Source organism: Stegostoma tigrinum, chromosome 10 (assembly GCF_030684315.1).
Source record: "Stegostoma tigrinum isolate sSteTig4 chromosome 10, sSteTig4.hap1, whole genome shotgun sequence".
NCBI lineage: Eukaryota > Metazoa > Chordata > Chondrichthyes > Orectolobiformes > Stegostomatidae > Stegostoma > Stegostoma tigrinum.
Window position 1 is genome coordinate 43,988,590 of NC_081363.1, and position 23,283 is coordinate 44,011,872.

Consider the following 23,283-nt stretch of genomic DNA (forward strand, 5'->3'; position numbering starts at 1 on the left):
ACCAGCCACATACAACTCCATAATTAATAATCACATATTATCCTTTTCCACAACCATTTTCAGTCACTTTACATCTTGTAATGCATTGAATTCATTGGAATTGTAATCTTCTTTGCTCTTTAGAAACTGGAAGCTCCTGGATTCTGCTGTCAATCCATGATCTGTGCAAGAGTGTTAGCACAGCCCTGCTGTTTGGAATGGTCTTCCAAAAAACCTCCAATTGGTTTCATCTTGCTTGCATTTTCAAATGCCTCCTCAATTTACATTGTGTTTGGTACCTTCCTAACACTGTGATAGAAGTAGGACTGTTCCGCTCTGATTAAAGCTCAGTTAATATGTTAAAACATCATCTCGGAAATTCATCAAATAATTCCTTAAGGTCAGGCACGCCTAATAGTTATGATCAGGATTACAATCTTTTCCAATTCCTGTCAACCAGTGTCAGCTTGCAGCATTCCAAAGCTGGGTGTGCTAATAAGTCGATGGAAAGTTGTCTCCGCTATGCCTCAAGAAATTTTTTTCAATTTCAAATATATGTCTTTTTTTCCAACTCATCATGTGACCCTTCCACTTGTTTTTCACACTGAGAAGCATATGAACAGTAATAAATTACAAATGGTTTCATGCTTTTGTTCTCTATTTTTTAAAAGTTGGACAGAGCTTGCTTTAAATAATGTAATGGAGACCTTTTTTGCTAGAGGAAGGGGTGTACTTAATTATGAGCTGCAGTTATACCCAGGTGGGAAGAACAGGAAACACAGACTATTTTCGAAATGAAGAAAGGCTTCAGAAATCTGAAGTTCAAAAAGGTACTAAGGAGTCCTAGTTCAGGATTTTCTGAAGGTAATATGCAGGTTCATCTGGCAGTTAGGAAAGTAAATGCAATGTTAGCATCCATTTCAAGAGGGCTAGGATAGAACGGCAGACTTGTACTGCTCAGGCTGTATAAAGCTCTGCTCAGACCATATTTCGAAAATTTGGAGCCCTGTATCTAGGGAAGGATGTGCTGGTGTTGGAGGAGATCCTGTAGAGGTTTACAAGAATGATCCCAGGGATGAAGGACTCTGGATGTGTACTCAATGGGATTTAGAAGGATGAGGGGGGAATCTCATTGAAACTTACAGAATACTGAGAGGCTTGGATAGAACGGATGTGACGACCTTTGAAAACTGAAATGAGGAGAAATTTCTTCAGCTAGAGGCTGGCGAATCTATGGAATTCAATGCCGCAGAAGGTTTTGGAGGCCAAGTAATTAAGAAAGTTTTAGCCATGGATGGATGGTTTCTTGATTAATAAGGTTTCAGCAGGAAAATGGGGCTGAGAAATACATCAGCTCTTATCAAATGGTTCAGCAGGCCCAATAGGCCAAATGGCTTAATTCTGCTTCAACATCTTATGGTCTATGGTCTTATGGTCTGAATGTAAAAAATCACTACAACTCATTCCCTTGTTCTTAAGATAACATGCAATTTGGATTAATTACAAATTTTTAATTTCTTTCAAATTAAGCTGGGAAATGTACCACCAGTATATCTTATATCTACATATTGTTCCATGTTAAATAATGAGAACACATTACCTTTGAACTCTTGATTGCAATTGGATATTTTAGACCTAAAATACAAAAGAAATTCTCTAATCAAAGTAGGGGAATAACTGACAACGTTGGATCATATTTATAACGCTGAAATTCACAAGTATGGTTACTACAATACATTATAAACCATAACTTATAAACAATAATTGTGTACCAGAATCAAGTATTTTAACCAGAAATAATTTTTGTATGTCTTGTGTTGTGTTGTTATACTGACTAAATTAAATATAAATAATTAAATTACTTTTAATTATGAAACAAAACTTAAGGCTACTTCAAATTTAAGCTTGGTCACAATAAGTTTGTCAAGATAAAAACAGTCATAGAATCATGTCATGTTTTACTTCAAAGTCGCCATTATCCCTGAGTATCATAGAGCTGCTCTCTAATTAGACAGAGATGACTGAAGGTGGTTTAACCTGAGGGTCACCATACCTCAAATGCAGGCAATGCTGAGAAAACAGGAACTTATTGGTACCTTCAGTGTTGCAGGAACTGAACCCATACTTTTGGTGTCAGTCTGCATTGCAAACTAGCTGTCCAGCCAACTGAACTAACCAACTCCTCCTTTTTTTGAAGAAAATTCATCCTTTGGTTTTATTTTTCTATCGAGATATCCACTACTTCTGGGTCAAAATTTGTACAGAACAGATATAGCTTAGTTCATGCTCCTCAAATCATCATCAAACCCACTGTGAGAGAATTATTCCCAACTGGAATAGCTTGATTCTTCCAAGCTGAATTTCCACAAATTTAGATATCCAGTAAGACTGGGATATTAAAGATATTTAATGCGCAGATTTATACCTTCACTGGTAAAGTGTTCAAATTTGTTAGCAAGTGCTAACATGAGTAATTTCATTCCATTATATAAAAAGACAGTACAATAGCCCACTGTGACATGCATACATTTGTTAAAATATTCTACTATTTATGAAATTTAATATGCCATTAATTCCTGCAATGTACGACCAACCCTTGATTCAGTGCGTGTTGCGGCTTAAAGATTATTTGTAAATGGTTCAACATTATAAATGTGGTGTTGGAATCATCAGGAAGCCACGACCTTCCAGGGTAAATTACTATTTACTAATTTTTGAGAAGATAATAGAAATTTGTGAATTCTCCCATTTAGAAAGATAGCAGATGCACGATATCATGTCCTGCAAGTTCCCATCCCCATTTCTGAAGAAATATCCCGACCTGAAAAGTTAACTTTCCTGCTCCTCTGATGCTGCCAACCCTGCTGTGCTCCTCCAACTCCACGCTGTGTTATCCTGAATTCTGTATTGCTTCTATTTTAATAACTGTGCCTAAATTCTCAAATATCAAAAAAACTTAATTTGATCAATCATAAAACATCAAGAATTGAGTTGCCCTTACCATCTGTGGAGCCTTCAGGACTTTCCTTAGTTAGCTGAAAGTCTGTTGCTTCAAATTGTGTTTTAATAGTTCCACCCATTTCACAAAAATCTTTTCCATATGACAGGGCCACCTCTCTCCAATCTACAATTCCTGTGTTTGGAGAATCTAAAGCTAATAAACCCTACATTACACAAAGAAAGACAAAAAACATTACTTTACTACTATCATATCTCATCTTTAGTTTATTTATTTGACATCAAAACAGTTTGTTTCCCTTTAGAAAACAGCAGTTTTTTGTTTGAGCCCATAACTTGAAAGTTAATATTTAATAAGTATATTATTTGAGAAATCTAGATCTGAAATTCAAAGAAAATAAATGTAAAGAAAGTCAAATACTCTGTGACTTAGCTTGATGTAGTTTTTGATAAACACTTCAGAAATCTGAGAAGTTAGTTTATTAAAAAGCATTTCTGCAATTTGTTTTGGTATCAAGAGTACAAATGATCTGATACCCTTTTCATATATTTTGCTAAACGTACAATGTTAATATATACATGACAATAAAAATGCTAAATGTCATTATGTGCATATTGCATTTACCTAGAATTATATACTAATGTGAAGGTAAGTTTGCCATAGTCCTAGAGTACTATAGGGATACTCTCTCGTTAGAGAGACAACTGATGTCGAGTTTAACCTGAGGGTCATTATGCTTCAGGTGAGGAAAGGTTGCTAATGTGGGATCTTAATATTGACCTCAGGCAGGAATTCAACCGATTTTTCTGCTGTCAAGACAATCTTTAAAATTACAGTAAGGAACCACCTTGAAAATAGTGTTTTCCACTTTATTGTCTCAAATTCCTTTAAAAGGAGCATAAATTACAAAAAAAAATGCCAAAACATGTTTGAAGTACCTTTCTTCCTTTATTAATCCAGTTGGAAAAGACCGTTATATACCTGGGTATAACAAAAAATATATTGACTGTTTAATTGCCAGTTTGTGGCGACTTAACTCATCTGTCCCTTGGCAATAGTTGGGTCATTATAATTCCCAGAGCACTCTAGCATAGGGAACACAATAAGTAAGTCAGGCTTTTGACTCCTTATGTTTAAATAGTGACCTTCCTGAATAGCATACCTTTAGCCTCTGGGAGGGAAACTGTCACCATAACGCTAAATGATTAAAATTTAGCCTCCACAATCACTGTCTAATCGAATGTGACAAAGTCATTTGGGTGAATGGCTAAAATGTGTCTTTCACTCAATCCATACACTGGCAAAAGAATTTTGAAAGGAGTTCTGAAAACATTTAGAAAACTTTACTCTACAATAGGGCTCTCGCTCCTGAATTTCCTTTGCATCAATAAGTTTCAGGTCTCGGACGTTGTTCTGCAGTCCACGTTTGTACAATGCCTTTAGTCTTGAGATTTCTTCTTGTTCAACAGCAACAATAAGCTGTAGTTAAAAAAATATATAAATCAGGTATACCATCTGAACCAAGAAAGCCAACAAATTGAACTACTAACTTACTCAAAAATTCCGAACATGAATTGTTGAATTTGAAGTTAATTTTCTGCATTAAATTGAAGACAATATAAGATCATCTACAATTTTTATTCGTTTTTGTATTTTCTACTTAAACATTTTTATCAAATTTCAGGAAGTCAAAAGCAGACGTCGATTACTCTGTGGATAAGAACAATTTCACTATCAATCCCAAAGCTTTTTTGCTCATTTTAATCTGTAATTTCTTGTTCTATTCCCAGTTTAATTTGCCACAATATTCAAAAATGTTGACCTAGCTTGCAATGCCTACATGTTCTGACCAGATTTTAAAAAAAAAAACACTTCTCTGTCTGAATGTCTTCCTTGTGGAGCACAATTTTACACCCATCGGTAGGTTTTAAGGGAACGGACAGGTGGGTGAACTTATAAATACAGCATATGACCTGCCTTGGAGCTACATCCCATTTTACAGGGAGAGGAGTGGAGGTCTTGTGTGAACAACTTGCCCAATTAGTGGCCATGTGTGAATATCCTGCCCATGCCATTATTTTCACATGCAGTGTATAGATGCCCATGTAGTGTGGCGGCTTTGTTTTCAGGTGTCAAGCAACATGAGGGGTCTTTCCTTTTGTGGCCTCCTTTGCCAATTGGAAGCACTGCCCAAGCCCCCACCCCAGCAGGAGGTGTTCACACCTGACTCTGGGAACAAAGGTGGGAAAGTCCCACCATATGGAAAACCCTGCCCCTTGCTGACAAAACTATAGACACAATACCCTGAGGTCTGGTCTGGCCAGATCTCTTTTGTTTGATTATGATTTTTTGATTTGTATTCCACTGTTTTGGCACTGTAAACTTTATTTTGCATTGAGTGGATGTTTCCATCATCAAGCACGCTGGAAGTCCCATTTTTACAACTTCTTTTGCTACTTCCTGCATCATTCAGATGGCATGTATTGGTCATTTTCCTTCCAATGTGTATTGTCTTACATTTTATCCTATTAAACTTCATCAAGTGTTTTTAAGTTAAACTTGTACCAAGTACTATTTTGGCATCACCCAAAATTTTAATGAAAATTTTCAATAGAATTGTTAGAAGCAGTAGGGTCCTCAGGTGATGGCTCGGCACAACAAGTCTGGCCCACTTCAAACGAAGTCTTTGAACAAGTGTCTATTGTTTTCTATTCTTTAATCTATTTCTTAATGATGCTTAATATTTATCCTCAATCACCACATCAAAGATCATAATTAGTGGCACTTGTTGTAGAAATTTCCAGTTTTCTGGAAGTTTAGGTCCAACGCATATAGAGTTCATCACAGTCCACTTAGGATTTGACTAAGGACAAGTTAAGGAGGTCGAATAGGTGACTTTCACAGGGAGTGGAACATTCAATCTACATATTTATTGAATGTGCATCTATCTTGATACATGACATATTGCATTGAAAGTTTCTCTACAACCTGCATTCAATGGACATTACCATTACAAAAATAACAAACTTACTTGCAATGTTTATTAAGCAATAGAGGAAATGCTTATAGGTATTTCCAAAGTTAATGATGTTACCACTTGGCTCTCTCATAATGAATCAGGTCCACAGTCAGAGTAATTGTTACTTAATAGAGACACCATATGGTGAAAACTTAGCATAGCTCTGGTTGCTGACGCCTCGGCTGAACAGTTTCTTCTACATAAACTCAATTCAATAAGCATATTGGTGTTTGTTTGTGTAAAGTAAATCAACAGGCAATTTAACATATATTTAGTTTTTGAGTGAGGCAAGATTGGAGGGCCTGCAAGAAATAGAGACTAATGGACACAAATATTTAAAAAAAAAGGTTTAAATAAATAGAAAGGACTTTAGAAGAATGGGTACAAAAACAGATTCAAGGCATAATTTTACACGTTTCATTTCTATGAGGCTTCTATTTCTTTTCTCCTTCCCTGGAAAATTAGACGGCACCAGTTCATGACATATATGTCAGAACAGTAACCTGGCAACAGTAGCTTGTCGCTTGCTTCTCTAGGCTTTCATTCAACTCTGTTTCCATCACAAATTACAGTACATACTCCATAAACACCATCCGCCACCACTCTTCATCTAGACCATCAGTAAATCAACAGCCCCACTACATCACCATGTCTGCTCTTGACTCAATTCACACCACCTCAGCCCTTCACTCTACAGCAAGGGATAGCTGCAGCTTGCATGTTTCTGCCACGTCACTTTATGTGCAGGGACATACGTGCATCTTATGTATCTACAAAGGATGCATCTTATGGCTCTTCACACCATTTCCTTGTGCTGAATCACTTCGTACTATTTTGGAGGCTGTCAGCTTGTATTGCATTGTCTTGCATTGCTTTTCAAGCACACAGGAAGAAGCAGACAGATTGTCAAGGGAGTAGATATGTTGACGTAGAAGGGAGCTACATTGCAATATCACGCGCCAGCAGATTACTCAGCAAACACACTACATGTGCCTGAACCAAATGGCCACAATGCAAACTCAACAGGAACCAGTCCTTAGTTGAGTCACAGTGACAACAGTCAATGCACTCATCTGATTCCAGCCCAGGTTTTGACTGTTCCGTCAGGCACTTGGTCCTACCAGAGTCCACGGATTCATTACCTTGTCATTCAAAGTTTTGATGACTGTCAATGACAAGCTTATCAAGTGCAACTTTTTTCTACCTTCAGTGTTGCTGGGTTAAAATCCTGGAACTCACTTCCCAATGCCATTGTGGTCCACATACATCCAGTGAACTGTAGTGGTTCAAGGAGGCAGCTTACCAACACCTTCTCAAAGTAAACTAGAGACGGGAAATAAATGCTGGCCCAGCCAGCGATCAACAAACCAGAGAATAAAAACAAAATAAGCCATTAATATTTTATTATAAATCTTGAATATGGATAAAGCTAAATCCCAGCAGGCTGTATGTATATCAACAGGAGTTGAAAAGGTGTGAGAGAAAGTCCACTGAATCCAAGTATGAAAGATAATGTTCCTTCAAAATACCCAAAATAAACAACTAATTGAATTTTCATGACTTTATTTCAGGTAAGTGTTGAATTTACATACAGTCAATACATTGGGATGAGTTCATAATGAAATTACAACCAACCCAACCCGAAACATCAGCTTTCCTGCTCCACTGATGCTGCCTGGTCTGCTGTGTTCCTCCAGCTCCACACTGTGTTATCCCAAAAACAGAAGGTCCAAATACTAATGTATACACTTTGAGTATCATGTTGACAGCTGAATAAAACAGACATTTTCCAGGGAATGGACTGTTTTAAATTCATCATTTATCTGGTATATCTATGCTGAATTGAAAGATGTTTGTCGAACCATGAGTTTTTTTTAAACACCCAAACTTTGAATCGTGTATGAGCATTTAATTCGGCACACATCCAAATTAATTGTAGTCCTGTAAATTTGTGTTTGTTAAAGATTATAAAACTAGCAAGCTGAAAAATAGCACGTTCGTACAGCATCAGATATTTGCACACACAGTCTTTGATTTTTTTAAATCAACATGTAAATTATAACATCCCTGGTACCTAATACATATGTGGACAAATGAAAAAAAAGGATACATACTGCAGAGTTCTACAACTAAAAGATATCCTAATTCAGTAGCAGTGTGAAGCTGTTACAGAGTAACATGTATCCCACTTTTCCCAGGTAAAACTTAGGCAGACTATTTTCAAATCAAAATTAATTTATCTCATTTCATGATGTACTCATTTTTGCCATACAAGCAACAGTAAAGGAAACATAAAGCATTAGGAATACTCACTTTTCCGCATCTTTTATGAGGGATACCTTTCTCCTGACAATATGCATAGCTTAGTTCAGCACCTCGCACACAAAGTTTGGCCTTCAAAGACCCTGGAGTATAGTAAATTCCACTGTGAATAACCCCACTATTGTGTCCACTCTGATGGAAAGCTGAACAAGATATCAATTAATTATTGTGGCAGAAAACAAAAAGGCTAGAGTTATCTAACTACTGAATTGTTTTGTATTAGAAGGGCAACATTTGATTCTGCTCTGCTGTTTGCATTAGCATTTTAAACTAACAGTAAGGTACTGTTGACCCCATTAGCTAGTATTGTGCACTTAGACTCAAAATCGCTTCTCACATGAGTGGTTTCCTCAGCATCAATACTTACTAAACTATCTTCAAACACTGGAAAGGCAAATCAGGGAAGAGATTACACACTTAATGGTAAGGTCCTGGGGAGTGTTGCTGAACAAAGAGACCTTGAAGAGCAGGTTCACATTTTCTTGAAAGTGGAGTTGCAGGTAGATAGGATAGCGAAGAAGTAGTTTGGAATGATTGCCTTTTCATTTTGGAAGGGTGAATTTGAATGCAGAACACAAGACTAATGGCAGGATTCTCAGCAGTGTGGAGGAACAGAGGGATCTTGGGGTCCACATCCATAGATCCCTCAAAGTTGCTACCCAAGCTGATAGGGTTGTTGAGGAGGCGTATGGAATGTTGGCTTTCATTGGCAGTGGAGTTGAGTTTAAGAGCCGCGAGGTTATGTTGCAGTTCTATAAAACTCTAATTAGACCACACTTGGAATATTGTGTTCAGTTCTGGTCACCTCATTATAGGAAAGATGTGGAAGTTTTAGAGAGGGTTAAGAGGAGATTAACCAGGATGTTGCCAGTTGGAGGGCAGGTCTTATGAGGAAAGGTTGAGGGAGTTAGGGCTTTCCTCATTGGAGAAAAGAAGGATGAAAGGTGACTTGACAGAGGCATACATGATGATGACAGACATAAATACAGTGGATAGTTAGAAACGTTTTCCCAGGGCAGAAATGGCTATTACAAAGAGGCATAATTTTAAGGTGATTGGAGGAAGGTATAGGGGAGATGTCAGAGGTAGGTTCTTCGCATAGTGAATGGTGGGCTTGTGGAATGCATTGCTGGCAGTGGTAGTGGAGTCAGAGACTGTGGAGACTTTTAAATGACTCTTGGATAGGCACATGGAGAATAGTGAAATGTAGGGCATGCTGGGTAGATTGATCTTAGTAGGATAATAGGTTGGCACAACATCGTGGGCCAAAGGGCCTGTACTGTGCTGTACTGTTCTATGATCTTTATTGGTCAATGCATTGAGTATAGGAATCAGGGGGTCATGTTGCAGCTGTACAGGACATTGGTTAGGGCACTTTTGGAATACTGCATGCAATTCTGGTATATTCTGCTATATGTAGAATACTGTGAAACTTGAAAGAGCTCAGAAAAGATTACAAGGATGTTGCCAGGATTGGAGGGTTTGAGCTGAAGAGGAGAGATGGAGAGGCTGAATAGGCTGTGACTATTTTCCCTGGAGCATTAGAAGCTTAGGGGTAACTTTATGGAGGTTTATAAAATTATGAGGGGCATGGACAGGGTAAATCGACAAGGTCTTTCCCCTGGGGTGGGTGAGACCAAAACTAGAGGGTATAGGTTTAAGGTGAGAGGGGAAAGATTTAAAAGGGACCCAAGAGGCAACTCACACCGAGAGTGGTGCATGTATGGAATAAGCTGCCAAGGAATTGATGAAAACTGCAACATTTCAAACACATCTGGATAGTTATAGGAATAGAAATATGAATAGGTTATGTGGACTGGCTATGTTAAATTGTCCGTAGTGTTCAGGGGTCTGTAGATTAGGTGGGTAATAAGGGGATGGGTCTAGGTGGGATGCTCCAAGGGTCGGTGTGGAATTGTTGCGCTAAAAGGCCTGTTTTACACTGTGGGGATTCTATTCTAGTCCATGAAAGGGTTTAGGGAGATATGGGCCAAATGCTGGCAAATGGGACTAGATTTATGTAGGATAGCTGGTTGGCGTGGACGAGTTGTTTCTGTGCTTTACATCTCTGTAACGCTATGATAATGACTTAATTTCTGTGCTCTCTATCTGTGGAATAATTGGTCCAATTTCTTGTCTCAGGCTGTTCACTTATCAACTGAATGACAAAGGTACATAGCGAATCAGTTGGCAATGGTATATTACCAGGATAGGGAAAGATCTGCAGGTGGCTTTAAAGATCATAGGTTGAGAGTCAGCTTCGTAAAAAGAAGTAGGGAATTCCTAGTTTTTGGACAGAGGAGGGATAGGAAGAAGAGGAGGAATTGTTGTTGCTTTTACTGACCTACTTAATGTATACAATCAATCTTTATCTCAGGACTGAGGGTCACGGGCTTGACTGCACATGGTACACAAGTACATTGCCATCTTTGGCAAAAAACACTTGAAACAGCATTGCATCTCTTCAAGCAAGCCAACTATTTTAAAATGTCTTAAAGCAGAAATATATGACACAGGACATGCTCAGAAGCTTGCATTTTTGTCTAGTGTAGCCATTTTAATCCCAGAGTGTACCCAATTCCTTTTCCTTTTCCAGTAAGATGTAGCTCAATTTAGGATGCCGGTGTATAAGTTCTCTAGCAGACGCCAATCCAACAATTCCTCCTCCAACAATGGCCACATCACAAGAACTAGAAAAATGAAATTCAATCAATCAATCATTAACAAACATTCCAATTTTTCAAGTACAAACCTGATTGAAACCCAAGCCTCTTCATGTAATATGTTACAAGATGCTTGGACTGAAGAAAATTTTACAATGTATTTCACACTTCAATAAAAAACATCCAGATATCAGTTATTATGATAAATGATCTCAAATCCTTCAAATATGCAAGTAATTCAACCCACAAAATTGATGGTTTAATCTAAGTTACACCTTTGACATAGAACCCAATTTACAAAACCAGAGCTGAATACTGCAAATGCTGGACAACTAAAATAAAAACAGTAAATCACTCTTTCAAAGTATATCTTATTCCAAACTGAAAAACAATAACGGTACCACCAGCAATGATCAGCTGAAGTTACCTGTTCTTTTGCAGTCAACTACATATAACTTGAGTTTAAAATAAATACATTAAAGATCAAAAAGCGTTTGGGCACGGGTTTGTTTTGGACATAATATACATCATGTGCACATGCCTGCTCTTTTACCAAAGATTGACTGCTGTTGCCAAATGTCTCTCAAATAATTACAATGGTCTAGTCTCAGCAGATCTCAGTTGGTAGCACACTTGGCTCAGAGTCACACAATTCTAGATTCTGGTGCCACTCCAGCGCTTGAACACAAAAATCAAAGCTGACTCTTCAATGCAGGACAGAGAAAGTGCTACACTGATATAGGGGCCATCTTTGGATGAGATGGTAATTCAAGGCTTTGTATGTCTGCCCAAGTGTATGTAAAAATAAAATCCCACAGCATAACTTTGAAGAACGAAGGAGATATCCTAGGTATCCTAGCCAATATTATCCCTCAGTCAACATCACAAAAAGAGATTATTCAGTCATTGTCATGTTGCTGTTCACTGTGCACAAGTTGATTTCCACATTTCTTACATAACGATATTGAATTCACTTCAAAAATACTCAATCGGTATTAAAGTATTACATGGTGCCTGGTGATCATGAAAAATAAATGCAAATCATTCATTTTTTTCTTTCATACTAAAGACTTATCCTGTAATTACACTGTTAAAAACATGAATAAATTAAGCCCAGAATATGAGATATAACAGGGAAAATTAATCCTTTTCCTGATGTTGTACTGTTGATTAACTAAATAAAAATCACCAGGACATACATAGCTTTTAATGCATTTTAACAATCATTCTTTTCTGGGGTGAGAGTATTGTTACAATGGTAGCTTATCACTGATGGCCCTTGAGAAGTTGGTAGCGAGCTGCCTACTTGAAGTGCTCCAGTTCATCTGGTGTAGCTTCACAGAGTGCTGTTGGAGAGAGGCCCACCCAGGATTTTTACTCAGCAACAGTGAAGAAATAGCAATAATTGTTACAAATCAAGAAAGGATGCGGCTGAGAGGGGAACTTGTGGGTAATAGTGTTCCATACGTTCACTGTCCTAAGTAGTAGAGACCTGAGATTTGGAAGGTACCGCCTGGAGGAAAAGCTACTACTAGTTGTCACTGATAATAAAATGTGAGGCTGGATGAACACAGCAGGCCAAGCAGCATCTCAGGAGCACAAAAGCTGACGTTTCGGGCCTAGACCCTTCATCAGAGAAGGGGATGGGGTGAGGGTTCTGGAATAAATAGGGAGAGGGGGGAGGCGGACCGAAGATGGAGAGAAAAGAAGATAGGTGGAGAGGAGAGTATAGGTGGGGAGGTAGGGAGGGGATAGGTCAGTCCAGGGAAGACGGACAGGTCAAGGAGGTGGGATGAGGTTAGTAGGTGGATGGGGGTGCAGCTTGGGGTGGGAGGACATCCCCTCCCCCCACTGCACCACACAACCAGCCCAGCTCTTCCCCTCCACCCACTGCATCCCAAAACCAGTCCAACCTGTCTCTGCCTCCCTAACCTGTTCTTCCTCTCACCCATCCCTTCCTCCCATCCCAAGCCACACCCCCATCTACCTACTAACCTCATCCCACCTCCTTGACCTGTCCGTCTTCCCTGGACTGACCTATCCCCTCCCTACCTATCTTCTTTTCTCTCCATCTTCGGTCCGCCTCCCCCTCTCTCCCTATTTATTCCAGAACCCTCACCCCATCCCCCTCTCTGATGAAGGGTCTAGGCCCGAAACGTCAGCTTTTGTGCTCCTGAGATGCTGCTTGGCCTGCTGTGTTCATCCAGCCTCACATTTTATTATCTTGGATTCTCCAGCATCTGCAGTTCCCATTATCTCTGATACTAGTTGTCACTGTTCTTTGGTGGTGGAGGGAGTGGATGAGGTGGCGATAAAGTGACTGCTTTCTCCTGGACGACAATGAAACTTCTTGTGTGTCGTGCTGTATGTGGGTTAAAACTTCAACGTTCATTCTTCCTCGGGAAGGCAAAACATCCCGATAAACAACTGCCAAAACAGAACGAAGAACGGCGGATGCTGGAAATCTGAAACAAGCACAGAAACCGCTGAAGAAACTCATCACAGATGCTGTCATTGTTTCTCCAGCATTTTCTGTTTTTCTAACAATTGCCAAAATTGCGATCGCCATTCGTTAACCCCTCCGAAGTTTTAAGGTAAATCTAAGTCATTTCAGCCAGGTACATTACTCCACACGATCACAGGAATCAGGACAATCTTTTGGTTTTTTAATCAGGACAGTGCTCCCATTCTGTGCAATCTCCCTCCCTTCGCTTACGAAACAATACCCCGCCTCGATCGGAGTCCTGCTCACCTGTGCTTTCCTCGCACAAGGCAGTGCGCTGGGAACCCACTGAAAGTCCTGGCCAGCCGCGAAGCCGCACAAGCGAGGAGCGCAGAAACCACCGTCGCCATGAAAGTCCAACCGGCCGCGACCTTTCACCCTCCGGCTCGAAGCCACAGGCGCGCATGCGGGGTGAACGATCGGAACGGCGGCGGACTGCACCTGCGCAGTGTGCTCGTTGTTCTGGCGGCTGCTCGCGCTTGCGCCGGTGGTCGGCGTCAGGAGCAGGATTTTTGCTGCTTTTTAAATCCTGGGCCGAGGGAAACCAGCTCGGAAAACTATCTTCAGATTCGCATGTTAGACGTGACTGACTGCCCAGCTCCAATCTGATTTTTTGGGGCGGGGGGTTGGTGAAGAAGGAGAGAGAGAGACTACGGATACTGGAAATCAGAAACAAAACATAAATTGCTGGAAGAACTCAGCAGGTCAGTTCTGAAGAAGGGTGACTGAATCCTGAACATTAATTCTGCTTTCTCTCTGCACAGATGCTGAGTTTTTCCAGCAATTTTCGTTTTTGGTCCGGTCCAATGACGGACTGTTTGTTCAGAGTTTTACTTGTTTTCGAATAGAAGAAACCATGTGAGCCTGTCTTTGCTTTCTCCAGCTCGCAGTGACATCACGTTTGTTATTACAGTATAAGCGATGGGAAGCATAAATAAATGTGGTATTCTAATCCATCTTTGTTTTTCATAACTTCAGAAAATCTATCAAGATGCTGTTTGCGACGACACCGGCATCTTTCGCGGCTCTGCGGTGTATACATTCTCCTGTTTGCCGCAGAAATTTTTGGGGATGGTTGAATGCTGTTTTCAACAAGTAAGTTTAAGCTAAACGACAACTTACCACTTCGAAATCGTTCACCAATATATCGTATGTAATGATGGTCCATTCCCTTTCAAATAGGGTGGATTATGATCGTATAAAGGCTGTTGGTCCAGACAGAGCTGCATCAGAGTGGTTACTTCGTTGTGGCGCTAGTGTGCGTTACAAAGGCTTTGATAAGTGGCAGAAAGATTACAATCACCTACCCACTGGCCCATTGGAGAAATTCAGAATTGAAGGAATTGATGCCACTGAATCATGCATTATGTTCAAAGGATTTGACTACCTGGGTACTGTATCTTTTAGTAATAGTTCATTTCTGTAATATTTTGGTAATGGTTTAAAACATTTCTAATGGCTTTTGTAAGAAAAGAATTAAATGATACCAATAACATCTTACAACAGCATGTAGTTGCTTGTTATAAATTCATATAATCACAATTATAATGGAAACTCCACATAAACATGCATGATTCTAATAGTAGAGGTAGTGCAGCATGTTATTCGCTGGAGGATTTAATTACAGTATGACAAGTCTGACATAGTTTCCACTATAATTATGGATATAGGTGTAGAATTACAGTGGAATTTAGGACATTGTTTAAATGTATACATTTAAAACTAAATTATAATTGTTCAAACCAGCCCAATTTACTCCTGTCTGGTTTAGCTAGAAAGTGCAATTGATTATGAATCCCTGATGGTGACATGATGATACACTGATTGGTTTTCCCCTTTTTAATCAAATACTAAAGGAATCAATTAACCTCTTAATTCTTTGTTTTGGTTCAAATAATTTAAAAGAATAATGATGTATAAATATTTAACTACTGATGGTAGTTAACCATGAGCCAGTGTAGGTTAGCAACCATAGAGATGGTAGTTGAACAGGTCTTCATGCGTCTAAGGACATGGTAGCAGATTTTTGGACAATTTTAAATTTAGCGGTGAGCGTGTGAAATTACTCCAGCCTAGAAGTAATAGATGTTTGAACAATTAAAAGAATCAAATCAGTTAATGTTGATGAGGTATCGGTAAGCATCAGAAAACTGGGCGACTCCTTTTTAAAATGTACCATTTGCCTATTAGAAGCAACCAAAATATATTTCTAATGTTCTGCTTGAAAGGTTCCAGTTGAAAATATTCAGTTAAATGTAAAATCTATACAGCAAGAAAACTATGTTAAGTAAACAAACAATTCTGAATAAAATTCTCATTATTAGAATTTGCTTGTAGTATCTTGCAAGCCCTTGGAAAGTGTTTTTTTTTTCCCCCCCAAAACTACCAAGTCATGTACCAGGAGCTCAATTTGGAATACTTGTTTGGAGCATTATTGATTGGGTTTAAAATAGTTACCAGTTTCTTTCCCAACTATTTCTGTGTCATCCACAAATTTTGCTAAAGTATTTTTACTTTCCTCATCCACGTCTTTATATATTGTAAATAATTGTGGCTCCTGCATTGATCTCTTTGGCACACTTCAGGTTGCCGTCCTGAAAATGTCCGACTTATCCCAACTCTCTGTCTTCTGTTAGTTAATCCTCTATTCATGCTAATATACTACCTCCAACACCTTGTGTTCTTATTAAGGAGTCAAATGAGTGGTATATCATCAAATGATTTCTGACGATCCAAATATTTTGCTTCCTCTTTATCTGTCCTGCTTGTTACTTCCTCTGAGAGTTCTACTAATACCTGGATTTTACATCCTGTACAGTAAATTTTTATTTTTTCCCAAGAATAGACATTAACCTAACTGGCCTATAGTTACATCTTTATTTTTTTTGTCTCCTTTCCATCATAAATAAAGGTGTTACATTGGTAGTTTTCCAGTTATCTGGGACTTTCCTAGAATTTAAAGATTCCTGGAAGAATAGTACCAGTATGTACACTATCTCTTGTAATTACTTCCTTTAATATCTTAGGATACATCCCATCAAGTTCACTTTATCTCTAGTGATGTTTTTTTTGTTTATTTCCTCTCTTCTTTTTGCCCTTTGAACATTTAGTAATTTTTTAATGCTATTAGTGTCTTCTACCGAAAAGACTAATGTACAGTTTTTATTCAACTTGTCTGCAATTTCCTGATTCCATTATTATTTCCCCAGCCTCATTCTGTAAGAAGCCATGTTTGCTTTGGCTTCTCTCTTGCTGCTCATCTTGATATTTACTTGCAAGTCTACCCTCTGTTTATTTTCTTCCCTTTTCTTTGGTCGTCTTTTGTTAAGTTTATGAAACTTGTTCAATCTCTTGGCTTAATAAGTGAACTGTTTGGCTACAAATACAACATCCTTGGCCATCAAGTCCTCAGGTGAAACTTGAACCCAGTGCTACTGACTGATACGAAGGGATAATACTAATTGCACCATGTCCTCTTTGAAATGCAGTGACTATCGCTTGAACTTATTCTCCTGCTTTGACCTATGTCTGATTTTTAAAAAAATATCACCACTCTCCTTTGTGATACCTCTTGCTACCTGCTTCTATTACTACCACTTTATTGCAAAATTAATTCTAAGGTAGTGTATGTCATAAGTGTTGTAGCTAGACCTAAAACTGTACATAAATCTTGGCTATCTATCCTAACCGCTTCCAGAATTCCTCAAAATGCAGAACACATTCAGTACTTCCAGTCGACAGCCCTCCTCACTGCCAGTTCTCTTCCCACTCCCTAACTCCACTTATTGTTCCTACATTTAACTCTTTTCAGTTACTCTGGTACAAATGCTGCTAATTTGTTAATTACCCCAAATTAGCATAATTCTTCCACTTTATGCATTGCCTGAAACTTCCTATTGCCTCAGGTTTCCTCTGGCTACAGCTTCCTGCTCCTGCTATTGGGACTGTCACCTCAACGTACAAGACCTTGCAAAGTCCCTGCCTTGAGTGCTGTCAGAGGCCAACAGTCACTTGTAATATATTTAAACAAATAGGGAAAATGATGTTATTGGTAAAAGTGCATGTCTGATACTTGAAATCAAATGTGATGAAAATGGTTTTTAGTATAAAGAAATATAAGATCTTTGGCAGATCAGTTAAAACTCTCTTGTAAGATTTCTCATTTGTGTGTTTCACTGTAGATGACCTGGAGCATGTTGAAGAAATTAAATTCCAAAGGTGTATTTACATTCAAGATGAGTGTCTTGAGAGGTTATGTGGGATAGGAAATTTGCAAAAGAGCCTGCAATGGTTGGAAATTATTTCCTGTGGAAACGTCACAGACCGGGGAATCATAACTCTTCACCACCTTAAGTATGTATTTTGGCACAAAAATATTGTGACCATTGAAAAAATCAACCATGTTTGTATCATGTCATCATGACAAAACACTTTACTGTCGTTAGCCAACTAAAAATGTAGTGAAGTTATAATAAATTCTTTGCATCCAGCTAAAGAATGAATCAACAATACTAAGGGTAAAAATTATTTTGGTCAGCCAATATAACAAATTGTGCCTAATCCCGAATTCATTACTATAATTTGAACTTTGAGTTCTATTTGCTGGAATTCTGGTTAAAATGAATGAAAATGCAACTAAATCTCAAGGTTCCTTCTATTCCCCAACACCTGCCCCACCCATCTGATGAAATACTTAATACAACAGCATTGACTTTCATTTATATAGCTCCATTTATTGCAGAGACTCCCAAAGTACTTTGCAGGGTGTGAACAGTAGAAAGTATGTCCAAGCCAAAAAAAAAAGTTGTGAAGGGATGTAAAGGAGGGGGGAGGGAGAGAGAGAGAGAGAGAGAGAGAGCACGAGAGAGCGCGCTTGGTCATAAAAGATCAATATCAGATGAATAGATAATAAAATGTGAGGCTGGATGAACACAGCAGGCCAAGCAGCATCTCAGGAGCACAAAAGCTGACGTTTCGGGCCTGGACCCTTCATCAGAGGATAATGACCATTGGTAGTGCTGAGGTTAAAGACCTTGGAAAGGCCAAACCATAAAGGGATTAAAATACAGGAATTGAACATTTTTATTCAGGCGTTGGAAATGATGAGTGAATATTTCTTGGCAAGGACTGGAATTGTAGATAAAGACTTTGCATAGATAGGTAGCTGAAAATTATGAAATGAGAATGGCAGGCTGGATAGGAAAGCTGTTCTGAAGAACTCATATCAGACTCAAAACAATAACTCTTTCAGTCTCTCAAATGCTCCTAGATCTGGTAAGCTTTTTCGGCATCTTATTTGTTTCAGATTTTCAGCATCTACATAATTTTGCCTTTTTTATTGTAGTGCATAGTTTAAACTAACCAGTAATCAGTATGTTTTAATGGTTTTAATTTATTTATGAAATGTGAGCATTCTTAAATGTCTGTGAAAATGTGATCAGCTGTGCCTTGAACCACTGCAGACAATGTGGTTTATGCCTGGGGTGCTTAAAGGCAGGGTGTTCCACAATTTTGAACCAGCAGTGATAAGAATGGTGATACTTTGTAGTATTTTAGAAACCAATATCCTTGTATATAGTGCTGGTGTTACTAGTTACAGTACCAAATATCCTTTTACTAGCAGATTTTCCATTCAGACTTGACCATTGGTTTATATCATACATGCTCTCCTTGCACTTTGGTTCGGAATCCTGAAGCTGGGAATGTATTCTCGTCTTAATTGGGAGCAGCCTGGCTTGAATCAATTTGTCTTGATTGGTTGGTTAGTGACCTCCTATGTATACCTCCCTCAAATTAAAGGTAGGCAGGTTCTCTAAGCTGGAGGGTTAAGTGGAGGCTGTTCAGCAGGGAGGGAGCAGAAATGGATGGTAAAAGAGAAAGTTGAAACAAAAGATAAACTAGTTCAAATGAAAAAGGCCACCGCTCCTGGATCAGCATTCTGTTCCTCCACAAAGGCCTGTTGGGGTAATGGGAAATGAACAACGGACATCCTGACACACTGGCTTTGTCTTTGTAGCCAATCCCAAACAGCTGCCTCTGTAAATTACATAGCTACCTTAGCCATAGCTTTTAGATGAGTTAACATTTAATTCCCAATCCGGCTTTCCTAAAAATGACAGTTTCATGCTACTGATTAAACCAGCACACTGGATGGAGTGAATGTGCATACATCTACTTCAGTTCCTGCCCTACATTAGGGTAAAATCATGCCAGTGGTCTTTTTTTTTTTGGTCAACTTTGGCAGTTAATTAATTGTATTCATTGCTTTCATTGTGATATGGAAAATCCTGAAGATGGTACATTCTGTATCCATTTTTGATGGTTCAGTCAAAGGAAGAAATAACACTGGCTCTAATTAGTCAGTTACTTCAGACAATTGAGAAGATCCAGGTTTTGGAGTAACTTTGAAAATAGTTGTCACAGCTCCCATAACTGCACTTATTCCACTTATAGATCTGTTAATGCTAGTTGTTGAGTAATTGATCAAATGTACATGCATTGCATGTAGGGTGCTACAAAGGGCTTGGTATGTGTTTACAGCAGCACCACCAAGCAAGCAGTTTGGCACTTTAAGTTTCAGTAGGTATAAAGGCCAATTGGCCCAATCTGGTTTTAATATTTATCCTTTTTACTTAGTCATACTGATTGTGTTAATGCTGCTTCCAATCTCTTGACTTTTTTTTCTTCTATCATTTACTTATTCTTACAAATTGATTTATTGTTTTTCCTTCAGCCATTAAGTCCATTTAGATATAATACACACAGCACAGTGAAAGTGCACTGATATTTTGGTGATGCATGTACGTTGATCCATGTAAATTGTTTGAAAATTGTAGTGCAATCACAACGTTCTACTAAGTGACATTCTGTTATCATGAAATGTTTCTTAGAAGGTATTTTAATACAGCATTTAAATTTGGAGCTGACAAAAATTAAACTTTGATTTGAAGTACAGTGAAATTTTGAATATCACTTTTTAATGTACAAAGTGTTAAATTTTTTTCTTTCTTATCTTACTGCAGAAACCTAAGATATTTGTTTCTGAGTGATCTTCCTGGCATAGAAGAAAAAGAAAAAACTCTTCAGCTTTTAGCAACAGCTCTACCTACCTGCGAGATTAAAGTTGATCTTTAGAACTACAGCTTACAAATTTATGTATTGTCTATATACAATGCTACTTTGGAAAGAAGGACAAAAATGACATTATCTGCAAAAAGGGAGGCTCGTGCTTTTGCAGTAGTTAGACATCAGAATGTGTTAGCCACAATTGCACTCACTGAAGTTGTCCAAGGTGTTTTAACCTAATCTGTGAAACTGATTTGAGCTTTCAAATTGAAAATACTTCATCTATAGTAATTATCTATTTGTTGGTGCTGTAAAATATCAATGAATCAAGACAGTAAAAGTTGCAATAGTATTTACAGTACATAATTTATAATTCTGAAAATGTTCAAACATTAATGCTTTACATGTTTTTGTAGTATAGGGGAAAAAACCTTCCCCATTAGCCAATATTTCAAAATACCTTCATCTAAAATGTCTGTACAATTGAGAAGACTACGTTATTTTCACTTTGTAGTTTCTGTATTTATTTGTATTTATAATTAACATTTTTTGATGTTGCAAAGTGTACACATAACTATAGATGAACTGGATGTGCAATTTATACCAGTACTAACAGATTTGTGGCTAAGCATACAATATATAGATTTTTCAAATCAATGAAGATAAATATTACAGATTTTATAATCTATTTGCAGTTCATAGTTTCAGCTGTTCACCAGTATACATTTATGACAATGATATCTCTAAGGGTATAAACCAATGATTTTACAAAAGCTGTGATCTTACAGTAGGCACACCTTTGGTTTTAGTTGTTTGATTCAAATATGCTAGATCAGCTTTTCAATGCTAATTCTTAGTTTGTATTTTTTAAATGAACTGTTTATTTTATTAGCGAAATTGTATCAATCTAAGTCACTTCTGTGTACAAATACATGGGAAGCAGAACACTGAATTTTGCATGTTAAGAACTGTCACTTATTTGCAGTTTTGATCCAGTAATAGATTTAAAGTGAAATATTTATGTGCAGCCAAATTTGACTTGTTTTAATTCAGATTATCTGTTAGACTAAACAGCTGTTCATGACTACATTGAGCACTGTACTAGAGTTGGAATCTAAGTGGAGCAAGAATGTAAAGAAGTGAAAACTTCTCAGCAGTGTATTTTAAGGAGTTGGCTGAAATAGGTGGTTTTAGAACTCATCAGAAACATTAAACCCCACTATTCCAAATAATTTCATGTAGAAGTCAGGTGAGGTCTGAAAGCATAACAACTTTTTTGTTTAAAAATTGAACTTGCAGGTTGTGAATCCAATATTTCAATCCCTTAATACACAGCTTTAAGTCTAAAAAAAGTCATTGTTATGTTGTTAGATAAAGGCTAAAATGAATCTTTGGCCTGGTGATCTCATAGCTGTAAAAGACTAATGTTGGCAGTATTCTTGACTCAGTCAACTTTTGGTAAGTGAAACATTGCACTTCTTAGGTAAGTTTACGATACCAAATGTTAATGTGACTTGGGTTCTGCCCAGCAAATGGGATTACAGTTTAAAGCATTTTAGCATGTAGTCATGCATAAAATAGTGCTGTTTCTTTGTACAGACATTGTACACATTTTAAAAAGCAACCTGTGGCCAGATACCTTCTGGAACATGCTCATTTTCATTCATTTTAAACACACTAGAAGAAAAATAACAAACTTAAAGAAAGTGCATACAATCTCAGGTTAGGTAACATGACAAGTCTCCATTTTCAACCCCACCAAAGTTTTAAAAACTCTTTAACATCTCTTTTGGACACTTGTTTTCCTCAGTTGGTCTCTTTTATAACTTGGTGTGTTCATGCCACTTGCTTAAATGTTAGGTAGATGGTAATTATATTTCTGCTTGAAATACTTCTTGCTTTCCATGGATGGAGGTATATTGCTGCTGGTGAGTTGTGGTAAGTACTGCAACTATACAAAACATTATGGGGTGGGGGAGAGAAGAAAGAGTCAAGGGAACAATAAACAATACTTGGAATTGATCTAAAAACAGCAACTAACTTCTGTTGCATTTAGTTAACATTAGTACAGGTTTTTTTCCAAGCCAATTCTTGGGAAGGAGAAGTCATAATTCATATTTTCTCTTTCAGTTTAAAGCAGTATAATACTTAACAATAAATATTTGTATCACTGCACAAGTATTTGAATTTGGAGCTGGGGTGGCCATTACAGCCCCTTGAGCCTGCACTGCCATTCAGTATTATCATAGCTAATCTGATTACTTCTCAGTGATCTTTGCATTAAAAATATTCAGACTTTTCCTCAAAAGGTGATACAAGACTCTCCCTGGTGGAGGAAAAAAATATTCTCATTAATATATCCCTTTGTAACCTCCACCATAGGTGCTTTGCATCTTGCTTTCCTACTTTTACCTTTGTGTTATGAATAAATTGAGCAACCGTGCCTTCTGGAAATCTAAGCAGCAAACACCCATTGGTTGCCCTTTATCCACAATGCATGTCCTTCTGAGAATGCAAATTGGTTGGATATCACTTCCTTTTCTCAAATCTTGTTGACTCTGCCTGATTACCTTGAACTTTAAGTGCTCTTATCACTTTTTTTAATACCAGCTTTCAATATTTTTCTCTACTACAGATGACAAGCTGTTGGTTCTTACATTCCAACTCCCCATTTTTTTTTTAATAAAACTGTCTGAAGGGATAAGGAGTGATTTAAGAAATAAACAGTCAGGATCTAAAATTGCTAGACCTTTAGAATGTTTTGCTTTGAGAC

At 38.0% G+C, this 23,283-nt stretch overlaps 3 protein-coding genes across 4 annotated transcripts in view; 1 reads left to right on the forward strand and 2 right to left on the reverse strand.

Annotated features, from left to right (window-relative positions):
• The window catches only part of l2hgdh (L-2-hydroxyglutarate dehydrogenase), a 32,617-nt gene extending 18,765 nt beyond the window's left edge, over window positions 1–13,852 (reverse strand). For both annotated transcript variants that reach the window (XR_009446236.1, XM_048538270.2), the window contains exons 1-6: window positions 13,695–13,852; window positions 10,854–10,969; window positions 8,271–8,422; window positions 4,286–4,417; window positions 2,981–3,143; window positions 1,580–1,614 (exon numbers count right to left, since the gene is read on the reverse strand). Coding sequence is in view for 1 of the 2 variants with exons in the window: in XM_048538270.2 (XP_048394227.1) it covers window positions 1,580–1,614; window positions 2,981–3,143; window positions 4,286–4,417; window positions 8,271–8,422; window positions 10,854–10,969; window positions 13,695–13,795 (699 nt within the window). In the remaining variant the exon portion in view is untranslated. The remainder of the gene's footprint in view (window positions 1–1,579; window positions 1,615–2,980; window positions 3,144–4,285; window positions 4,418–8,270; window positions 8,423–10,853; window positions 10,970–13,694) is intronic.
• Window positions 13,853–13,918: 66 nt separating this feature from the next.
• dmac2l (distal membrane arm assembly component 2 like) lies at window positions 13,919–22,769 on the forward strand. Its single transcript, XM_048538349.2, has 5 exons — window positions 13,919–14,149; window positions 14,424–14,540; window positions 14,628–14,836; window positions 17,627–17,798; window positions 20,468–22,769. Exons 2-5 carry the CDS (start codon window positions 14,437–14,439, stop codon window positions 20,577–20,579), a joined length of 597 nt encoding a protein of 198 aa, XP_048394306.1. The 5' UTR covers window positions 13,919–14,149; window positions 14,424–14,436; the 3' UTR covers window positions 20,580–22,769.
• Window positions 20,858–23,283, reverse strand: part of cdkl1 (cyclin dependent kinase like 1 (CDC2 related kinase)) — a 35,141-nt gene continuing 32,715 nt past the window's right edge. The window contains exon 9 of the mRNA XM_048538348.2: window positions 20,858–22,461. Coding sequence (XP_048394305.1) covers window positions 22,360–22,461 — 102 coding nt within the window. The 3' untranslated portion in view covers window positions 20,858–22,359. The remainder of the gene's footprint in view (window positions 22,462–23,283) is intronic.

Excerpts from the sequence above, each read along its gene's own strand:
- dmac2l (XM_048538349.2), top strand. The coding sequence starts at position 14,437 with ATGCTGTTTGCGACGACACCGGCATCTTTCGCGGCTCTGCGGTGTATA. Across the intron at positions 14,541-14,627 it reads TTGAATGCTGTTTTCAACAA|GGTGGATTATGATCGTATAA; the intron begins GTAAGTTTAAGC and ends CCTTTCAAATAG. Across the intron at positions 17,799-20,467 it reads ATAACTCTTCACCACCTTAA|AAACCTAAGATATTTGTTTC; the intron begins GTATGTATTTTG and ends ATCTTACTGCAG.